This window comes from Ochotona curzoniae, unplaced genomic scaffold, assembly GCF_017591425.1.
Source record: "Ochotona curzoniae isolate NIBS_2020 unplaced genomic scaffold, NIBS_Ocur_1.0 scaffold_4505, whole genome shotgun sequence".
Lineage (NCBI taxonomy): Eukaryota > Metazoa > Chordata > Mammalia > Lagomorpha > Ochotonidae > Ochotona > Ochotona curzoniae.
In genome coordinates, this window is record NW_024467118.1 from 95,178 (window position 1) to 104,772 (window position 9,595).

The 9,595-nt window shown below is 61.0% G+C and overlaps 1 protein-coding gene across 4 annotated transcripts; it reads right to left on the reverse strand.

Moving 5' to 3' along the window:
* Positions 1 to 75: 75 nt before the first annotated feature.
* SLC49A3 (solute carrier family 49 member 3) lies at positions 76 to 4,651 on the reverse strand. Of its 4 annotated transcripts, none has more exons than XM_040966049.1 (10): positions 4,404 to 4,651; positions 3,325 to 3,483; positions 3,001 to 3,214; positions 2,805 to 2,881; positions 2,543 to 2,677; positions 2,349 to 2,465; positions 2,115 to 2,267; positions 1,866 to 2,023; positions 1,687 to 1,796; positions 76 to 1,288 (listed from the first exon to the last, which is right to left on the reverse strand). In XM_040966049.1, the coding sequence occupies exons 1-10, from the start codon at positions 4,512 to 4,514 to the stop codon at positions 1,119 to 1,121; spliced, it is 1,404 nt and encodes a 467-aa protein (XP_040821983.1). In that variant the 5' UTR covers positions 4,515 to 4,651; the 3' UTR covers positions 76 to 1,118. The 4 variants fall into 4 exon arrangements, with proteins under 4 accessions (XP_040821983.1, XP_040821980.1, XP_040821982.1 ...); XM_040966046.1 differs by lacking the exon at positions 4,404 to 4,651 and adding an exon at positions 3,888 to 4,388; XM_040966048.1 differs by lacking the exon at positions 4,404 to 4,651 and adding an exon at positions 3,684 to 4,388.
* Between the last annotated feature and the right edge of the window lie 4,944 nt (positions 4,652 to 9,595).

Here is a 9,595-nt window from a genome sequence, read left to right on the forward strand (position 1 = left end):
GCGGAGGGGCCCGCACCCGGGCATGCACTGCCCGCCGACCAGCAGGGAGGACCAGCCGCAGCTGTTGCTGTCCTGACCCCACCAGCCGGCAGGCTCCTGCCTCGGGTGCTAGTGGGGAAGGCGCCCCTGGAAAGGACACTGAGGACCCCTGCTATGGGCTGCTGTCTCCTGTCGGCCTCAGACCTGACTACAGCTGGAGCTTGGGCTGCTGCTGCATTCCTGAATCCCTCCCTTGCAACTACCCGGGGATCCTGCTGGAAGTCCCGCCATGGTGTGGAGCAGCATCTGCCACTCTTCCCGGGGACACACCCTGTCCACTGTGTCTGTTCCCTGGGCCTGGGTATCGTATTGGGACCAGTAGGGCCGCCAGTCGGGGAGCCACAGAAGACATGGAGGCCCAGCCTTGCAACGAGCAGGGTCATGTGCAGGTCCTACTACCCAGATATTAACACTGAGTGCTGAGGGAAGCAGAGAGGCTCCAGGGCCAGGTGCAGGCCCCTCCCAGGCCCTCATGCTCGCCCCACCCCCACCCCTCACCATGCCCCAGACCAAAGGACTTGCTGAGGATAATTTACCCCACATGTCCCAGCAGAGGATGTGTAGGGGATGGACCAACACACTCCCCAATATCCCATGTCCCCCATTACTCCAACCCAGGCTAGAGGACATGCAGGGGATGCTCCAGCATTGCCTCCAGGTCCAGGAGTTGAAGGAGGGGACCTCCCTCCAGAATATCCCCAGACTGCTGGGATGCTCCCCTCAATAACCTGTGGTTGGCCAAATGCATCCCTGGCCACAGAGCCCATCCCCAGACCCTGGGTGGGGCTGGCAGTTGAGGTCACCAGGGTCATGGGCATGGTCTTTGTTTTGTTTTGTTTTTAAGGTTTACTATTTATTTAAAACATTCTTGCTCACTGGGGGCTCCAAAGGAGGCCTCAGGCAGCACTGTGAACGCCCCTGCTGAGCCCCCAGAGTCAGGGCTCTGCGCCTGGGGAGCCCTACTGGGCAGGCACTGACACATTCTGACTCCAATAGCCCACTGGACCCCGTGAGGGCTGCAGGTCCCACCTCCCCCCGCCAAGCCAGAGCTGTCGCCCCCTCCCTGCAGCTTCAGGCCTTCAGAGGCCACCTGGAGCTCCCTGTGGCACCCCAGCTGGGGCTGCTGACATGTCCTGGCTGCAGGAGGACTCGCCGGACGTGGCCTGCAGGCGTCGGTATGGGGAGCGGAAGAAGAGCACCAGCACACAAGTGAACAGGGTGCACACACCGGCCATCAGTAGCAGGGATGCTGGGGACAAAGCGTGGCTGTCCCCACATTCACCCCAGCAGAGGCTGTGACCCCAGAGAGATCCAGACCATGTCCCCAGGGAGACCCTGACCATGACTCCAAAGAGCCCCTAGGACAGTCCAGGGGGTTTGCAAAGAAGACACAGGTTCCCAGCACAGCCCTCCCACTCCCTTTGTTCCCCTCTCTTTCTGCCTTTCTGTCTCTGGTCTCCTAGGCTCCGAGCCTTCTCATAGGGAGGCTGAGAATGGGTTGGGGTCTCTAGTTGTAATCCCCCAGCTTACACTACCCCAAAGAGCCTGACCCCCCCATCCCTCAGGAAGAGATTCAGAGTGTACTGCCCGCAGCTGGGCCTGGCCTCAAGGTCTCCCCGTCCTGAGCCCCAGGGCCTTGACACATACCTGTCCAGTCGAGCAGGTCCTCACCAGGCCGGCAGGTGGACACTGAGGGCCGTGGACGCTGCACAGCCAGGGTGGACATCAGCACTGTAGTCAGCGCTCCCTCCACCTGCCTAGACACACAGGAGGCTCTCAGTCCAACCATCACAGTTAGCCCCAGGGTAGGGGTCTGGGGTACTCACCCCAGCATGAAGGCCAGGCCGGCAGCTGCCCCCTCACCCACAGGAAAGGAGCACTCAACTGCCAGCTCCGTGGCCACTGGTGCCACTGCAAAGCCAAAGAACCCAAAGAGAGAACAGGCAGCGGCCAGTGCCAGGCACTGCCCAGGCAGCCGACACACCTGGGGAGAGGGAGGGGGCAGCATGAGACATGTTGATCACCCCAACACCCAGACTCACTGCCGCGCAGAGGCCTTATCCAGGGACTCTTACCAGTGCAATGGCCACGCATGCCATGGAGGTCAGGCAGAAGCCCACCTTGACAGCCTCAGTGAAGTGCCGGGTCCGGTCCACATAGAGGCTCAGACCTAGTGCCCCCAGGATCCCAGATGCGATGAACAGGGCCCCACAAAGGCCCGAGAACTCCTGGTGAAGGGTGGTGCTGGTGGGGAGGATGCTCCTGCTGGGGACCCCCATTTCCCCAAGCACCAGGCTACCCTGACTCACACTGGAGTAGCCGCTGGCACACAGGATCTGCTCCAGGAGCGCCAGGAAGCTGGAGAAGACGCCCACGCCACCCCCAAAGCTTACAGCCAGGATCAGGTAGGCCTTATTTCGGAGCAGCTGCAGGGCATGGGCTTCAGCGAGGGCCAGGCCACCTGAACCTGCCCTGCCCTAGCCCCCAGTCCCTCGGCACTTACCTGCTTCAGTCCCTGCAGGAAAGACCCTGAGGGGGAGCCAGGAGCCATGGTCCAGGACAAGGCAGAGGGCTGCCCCCAGAGGCAGGTGGAGGCCAACAGGCAGGCAAGGCCAGCAGGGATGATGTAGATACCAAGCTGGGAACAGGCCAGGGGTCAGCAGGGGCCTGCAAGACGCAGCCAGTCCTAGCATCCAGTCCTCCCTGCCCTGAATACACACAGAGATGTGTGCACTCCCCACGTGGTACCTCGTGGGCAGCCTCACCATTATAGGGATATCCTCCCCCTTCTTGACCAGAGCTGGGGACAACACATTGGCCACGAGGATGCCCAGGGGATTTGCTAAGGGTACAGGACAGAGACATCAGTCAGCAAGGCTGTGGTCAATGGTCAGGTCTCATACAATGGGAAGAGCTCAGAGCAGAGGATGCCACAGGCAGGCTGGGCTCCCAGGCACTCACCCATGGTGGCAACCATGTTGGCTGTAGCCCGCTGCTGCTCCGGAAACCACAGGGCAGCCAGCTTGGCTGGGGAGAAGATGATCAGAGTCTGGGCCAGGGCACACAGGCTCTGTCCAGCCATGAGGAAGGCGAATGGGCTGGGGATCCCAGTGGCCACGCTAGGCAGGGCCCGGAACCCACTCCCAGCAAAGTTGAGCCATGCGCCCAGGAGCATCTGCGGGACAGTAGGAGGCTGCCACCGGCCCACATCTCCTCTACGGCCCACCAGTGCACCTCTGGCTGCCCCACAGCCCCCCACCACCCACCATGGTTGGCCTCCCTCACCGCCTCACGGAGCCCAATGGAGTCCAGAACCCAGATGCCTGCTAGGCTACACGGTATGGACACCACGAGGAAAACCATGGAGAGCCAGTTGACCTGCTCCATGGTCAGCAGGAAGTACTGGGCCACTGTGTCTGCCACAGGCGCAAAACTGAGCCACAGCTGTTGGAGTGGGGGCATGCGGTGATCATCATGGAGTCCCAGGTCCCCTACCAGTTCTTTCCCATGATACTTCTAGATCTCCCAGGTTCCAGCCCTTGAGCTCAGCCCACGGGGCCCGCCCCCAAACTCTATCCAGACCACGCCTATCCAGAGCAGTCCAGGACCGCCCCACATCTCTGCCCTAGCCAGTCCCAGAGAACCTGAGAGTCTGTAGGCCTGTGGACTGTGGGCGCACTGCCGCGCGGGAGTGGGGTCTTCCTGCTGGAGGCTGCCCTGCACCTGTCATCCCTGAGGGGACCTCTGGGAAGGGGGTCAGGCGGCCCGCATGACTGTTGTGGTCAGGAGCGCCCTCTGAGCAGACAGAGGCCATGAAGGGGTGACAGGCAGTAACCCATGCGGCTTACCAAGTCATAGGCTTGATTAGTCATAGGCTAATCAAGTCCCCAGCACCGGGATCTGGGGAAGCCTTCCTGAAGGCAGAGTCCTGGCCCCAGAGGGCGGTCAGGGTAGGAGGGCACCCCCCAGGCAAGTCCATCTCTGAGGCGGTGAGGCGGTAGGAACAGAGGTCCGGCCAGGACGCTGGGCATGGGCAGCAGCTGCCCTGGCCGTCTCTCACCTCAGGACACACTCCCCAGTCCAGGAAGAATCCACGCCGGTCCTGCAGCCCAGCCCGCGCGTACTCACGGAGCGGAGCTCCCAGCCATCCCCCCACCCCCCAGCTGCAACCCGGCGCTGTCCCCGCGGTTCCGCGAGGCAGAGCAGCCGCAGCAGGCGGGACGGTGTCTCCGAGCCCCGCCTCCTCGGCACGCAGGTGCGCGGAGAGGCATGCCCGGGATCGCGCCCCCCGTGAGCAGGGCTGCAGCTCAGGGGTCCACGGGCTCGACCCGGAAGAGCCGCCGTTGGCCGCGCGTGCGCCCTACCGTGGCGTTGGAGCAGCTGAGCAGGCTGAGCGTGCCCAAGAAGAGCCAGCGACGCAGGGTGGGTGCGCGGGCATCCCGTGGCGAGTCCCGGGCCTCCGCCGGCCCCGACATCTCTGGCCCCGATGCCAACCCGCGGGACGCGCGGGCCGGGCCCTCCGGAGGACGCGAACACTCGCCGGGCGGGCGCGATCCTAGTCCAAGCCCGGCCCACGCACAGCAGATGCAGGGAGGGGCCAAAGTGCCCGCCTCCGGGTCTTGAGGTCCCAACAAGTTGCTGGGGACCAGCCTGGAGGAGGCGGCGGCAGCCAGAGTCCCCCGGGAAGCTTCCAGGCCGGTCAGTCCAGCCCCTTGTTTCTGCCGCGGGCAGAGCAGGCAGATGACGCTAATGTCTGTTTGGGGCTGGGAAGGTGCGGAGGAACCAGCCTGGATCGCCCTTGCTGGCCCTGGGAGTCTCGGGGTTGTGCTGGTAGGGAGGAGCTGGCCTGGCGGGAGGGAGGAGTGGTGTCAGCCCAGATGCCACTCTCCCCTCCTTCTGGGTGCAGAAACCGGGGCGCCTGACACGGATGTAGCCAGTACAAGCTGCGCTACATCTGGGGCTGCGTGGGGTCCAGGCCCCACCCCTTCCTCTCCTGGGCGAGTGGTAGTTTGGTTTCCCAGAAGCTCCAGTTCCCGGTGCTCCCACTCTGGGCGACCCCTGGCACCACGTGGGGTGAATCATTTGGGGGCCTTGTTGAGGGCTCAATAGGAGCCCCTGTGCAGCTGCCAGGTGTTCGGTTTTAAAATGCACTTAAAGTTGTTACAGTTCTTAACGCTGTTACATTGTTACACGCAGCTAATTCCCGTAGCCAAGTCCTCTTTTACCTTAAGCCGAAAACACCAAATGCAATGAGATATTAGGAAGTCCTTTATTCCAAAGGTAGGAAAGGGAGTTGGGGTGGAGGGGTGTACAGAAAGGGACACATCTGCCATGGTGGCAGGATGGAGGGAACTGGGTAGACCCAGGTAAGCAGGGAGGAGCTGTGTGTGCCCCCAGGGACTGGTGACAGATTATCTGAGCCACAGGTAGGTGGGTGGAGACTAGGGGGAGGGGACGGAGAGATTGGGGAGTGGGATTCTCAAGTTACCTCTGATTGCTGGATTACTGCAGGAATTTGGAGAGCTATGGGGAAGGGGAAAGCAGGAAATGGCTCAGGTTCCAAGATGGGATGTTCAAATTACTTCTCACACCCGGGTCTGGGCTCTCCAGGAGTTCCCAGCACTTGGAGGCCAACCCTCAACTTCCCGACTTCCTGCCCCAGTGTCCACACCTGTACCCCAGGCTCCTGTGGCTCCCACGTCACCAGGAAGAGAGCATAGGCTGCCTAGGGGCCTGGCCTATGTGTGGTTGGCCTCTCTGGGCAGCTCCTGTGGCTGATGTGGCCAGTTTCACAGTGTCTGTGGGTGCCTTCTCTAACCCCAGGGCAGGTCAGCAGTTGGTGGCTGCATTCCTGAGTGCTGTGCCAGAAAGGGCTGTGTGGGCGACCAACCACCTGGATAGCCACTTCCAAGGGAGTGAACTCCTGGGGCAAGAGCAGGTGCACAGCAGCTGTTCCTCTCTGGCTGCGGCCTAGGGGACAAGCACCATCTACAATTGCTCTAAGGATCTTGGGCATGTGGCCAGGCAGGGAAACACGTGCAAACCAGCCCTTGACAACTGGCTCCTCTGACATCCAGGGTGCACAGCTTCCAAAACTCGACAATGAAGGAACAGCTGGGAGGGGGCGCAGAGAGGCTGGGGGCTCAGGTGGTTCCCCAGTGCAACCTGGATTGCTGCTTGCCTAGTTTCCTATACATTCTGGAAGTGTTGGGGTCATCCATGTGTGTTACCCCATCTGTGCTGGATCTTCCGATCCATTCAGGCAGAGTAGACAAAGCAGTGAGGAAGACATGTGATGTGAGTGCAGGGTCCCAAGGCTTTGGCCTGTCGTCTGCTGCTTTCCCAGACTACAAGGCAGGAAGCTGGATCAGAGGTGGAAATGCCAGGACTCAAACCAGCGCCCATCCGGGATGTTGGTGCTGCAGATAGCAGCTTAATCCACTGCACCACAATGCTGGACCCACTGCATGTATGTAGCTGGGGTGCGCTTACCCTGATTTGTGATCTGCTTCGCTGAGATGCACAAATGCTGTGGGTAGCTCCTGAGGGTGCACAGTGGCCACTAGACTTAGCTCCCCCTAGACCTGGGGGGCCTCGGCTAGAGCATTCTGCTGGGATGGGGAGCAGAAACCCAGCCATGTGGGGGGTGGGGCACAAGGAGAATGGGAAGCCCAGATAAAGGTGGGTAATCTCAGCGTGCATCTGAATGACAGACATGATGCATCAGCCAGGGTGGGCAGAGGACAGCACGCCTGCAACCCAGGGTCAGGCACCTGGGGGGATCTGGACATGCTCCACCCAACCCTGGGTCCCCTGCCCACAGGCATCTGCTGTGGATGAAACTGCAGGAATGTGGTGGGCATAGGCCAGCTCAGACACTTCACAGGAATCACAGTTCTGTGTGGAGACAGATAAAAGGGCAGGAACGAAATGAGAAGGGGAGGCTTCAGCTGGGACAGGGATTGGAACAAGTGGTGGGGAGAGAGGAGTTGCTGGGTACAGGCAGGGCGAGCTTACCAACCATCCCCCACCATCATGCTATGGGAAACTGCAGCTTCCACAGAGGTGCTGGCATGGCCAGCATATCTCTGTCCTGAGCCTCGGCTGGCTGCCATGTCACCTTGAAGTGGGCATACCTGACCATCTACTCTCTCTGACAACCTTTGTTGGGGAGAGTCTGTGCTCAGCTGCCTGTGGCCTCTGGCTCACCAGCTGGGAGGAAAGAACCACAAAGCCAGCCTGCATGTGTGGGCGTGGGCCCGGTGCATCTTCCTGCTGACCCTAGCCTCAGCAGCCCGCCCGCCACCTGCTGCCTGCCTTGCTTTTCTTGCCTCCACTCCTGGCACAGCCACAGAGGCTGGGGGAGGGGATGGCTCATGGCTGACATTGTGGGTCTGAGGCTCTGACGCCAGCCCACCTAGGAGGGGGACACTCCCAAAGGCAGGGGCTTGCCAGGGCTCCTCCCCTGGATGACCTGGCCCCCAGGGTCCATGCCCACTCCCATGCCCGCAGGCAGCTGCTGCTGGTGGAGGGGACAGGCAATGCAGCTCTGGGCATCACCAGGTTCAGACTCCACACGGGTATGAGAGGCACCAGAGCTGCTGCCTCGTTGGCCACCAGGGCATCCCGTGTGGGTGTTTACTGGATGCTGCGTCCTCAGCTCCCTGAGAACACTGAGTCACTGGCTCACCTGCACCAACTGCCCAGAGCCGGTTTCATCCAGACTGCCAGGCCAGCCTTAAGGAGCCTGGATGCTGTAGGCAGATAAACAGGATGTGACATGGGGGAGGGAGTCCCCCTTAGGCCTCCCTACCCCACACCTGGGCTCAGAGTCCCGCCCCCACCGGCATCTGAAGATTCCAAGTGGGCCTTCCTCATGTGAAACATGTTGTGACAAGTGGGCCTTCCTCATGTGAAACGTGTGTGGCAATGTGGGCAGAATGAGAGCTACTCACCACATTCCAGGCAATGTGGGCAGAGAGCCTGACTGGAGGGGGCTGCTGCTTGCTGTACGGACAGCAGTGGCAAGCAGGGCTGCCACCCATGGGGGTCCCCACTACTCCATGCCTGAAAGTGAATGGGCCCAGCAGTGAGGCCACACTCCCAGGGCCTCCCTGTAGGAAATTGTCCAGCGCACACAGGGCCCTGCTCCAGGACTGGTCAGATGGACTCTCACATCCTTGAGAAGGGCTCCACATCAGGAAGGCAGGGAACAATCTGCCTTCCATCTTCTTCGCCCTGCTCCATCCTCAGCAGCGGAACCTGCCCTGGTGGGAGTGGCTGATTAAGCTCACCTGTGGGCCCCTACTGGCCAGCAGAGGTGTGTGTGAGGCCGATGCTCTGCAACATGGGTGTAGCCTGTGCCACTGAGGCAGAGAAAGCAGACAAGCCATTTTGACCCCACAGTCTGGTCAAAAGGCTCCCAAGGCCCCAGGGTCTCCAGGGCCATGCCCCATGTCGCCTGCCACTTCCGATGCCCTCATAATGCTAAGAGGACCAACTGGCCCCATGTTGCCAAGACACCCCGAACTGGGGCTAAGGCCAGTGCCTCCTTGGAGGATGATGGCACACAGGCCAGTGTGCAGGAAGCTGTGTGGCGAGGTTCTATGGGGGTGGGGCAGGGGTTCCTGGCAATGCCTGCATCCCACCCCTGAATGTTGGCTTGTGTCCCAGCTGCTAGGCTCCCACCCTGGGAAGGCAGAGAGGCCAGCTCGGGCACTGCTGGCCCAGGTGGAGCTCCTGCCTCTGGCATGGCCCAGTACTGGGCATTATGGCCATTTGGGAAGTGAACTAATAGATGGAAGATCTCTCTCTTTGCCTTTCTCTCTGTGTCCTTCTGCCTTGCAAATCAATCCATCTTCAGAAAAGACAAAGGAAGATTCCCTGGTACTGGGACAGTCAGCTGGGCTAACAGGCAGGTAGGGGTCAGGCCACTAGAATGAGAAGATATGGGGATACAGGCTACCACCTGACCCTGACAGTGGGAACAAGTTATCTGCACACCATCCTGGTGTGACATTTTGAGCAGGCCACTCCATGCGCCTCAGCTGGGCTTGCAGTTCCCACAGGAGAGGCCTGGGCACTGGCCAGTGTGGCCTTCAGGTTCGTCTGCCAGAGGCTCTCAGCGAACATAGCTTTGGTTCTGTCCAGAGAGGATCTTGAGGAGCTGCCTGTCCCAGCCAACAGGTTATTCCCACTTGGAGCGTCCACCCTTGGGGCAGTAGAGAAACCATCCAGGCCTTTGGCCCTGGGCGGCTCAGCCCAGACCCAGGGCCATCTCTGAACTCCTAAGAGTCCTGGACCTAGTCTAGGGGGTCATGATTGCCACTCAGCCTGGGCTGACCAGGCGGCTGATCTTCTGGTTGACAGGGGTGGAGAACGTGGGTGAGCACACGGTGGGCACCACAGGCTCTGGGGGAGCACGTGCCACACAGCCTTCGGGACTGGCTCCTGAGCCCTAAGCTCTGCCCCTGGACCCTGCACTTGCTCTCCGTGCCCAGGAACTGACAGAGCCTCTGAGAGGCTGTGGCTCCGGCTGTGGCAACTTGTGCCTGGC

What these genes read in the sequence shown, in the direction of transcription:
- SLC49A3 (XM_040966049.1), bottom strand. Translation starts at nt 4,514, where the DNA reads ATGTCGGGGCCGGCGGAGGCCCGGGACTCGCCACGGGATGCCCGCGCA. An exon ending in GGGAGGATATCCCTATAATG is followed by an intron (nt 2,678 to 2,804) that starts GTGAGGCTGCCC and finishes GCCTGTTCCCAG; the next exon opens with CTTGGTATCTACATCATCCC. An exon ending in CATGCGTGGCCATTGCACTG is followed by an intron (nt 2,024 to 2,114) that starts GTAAGAGTCCCT and finishes CCCTCTCCCCAG; the next exon opens with GTGTGTCGGCTGCCTGGGCA.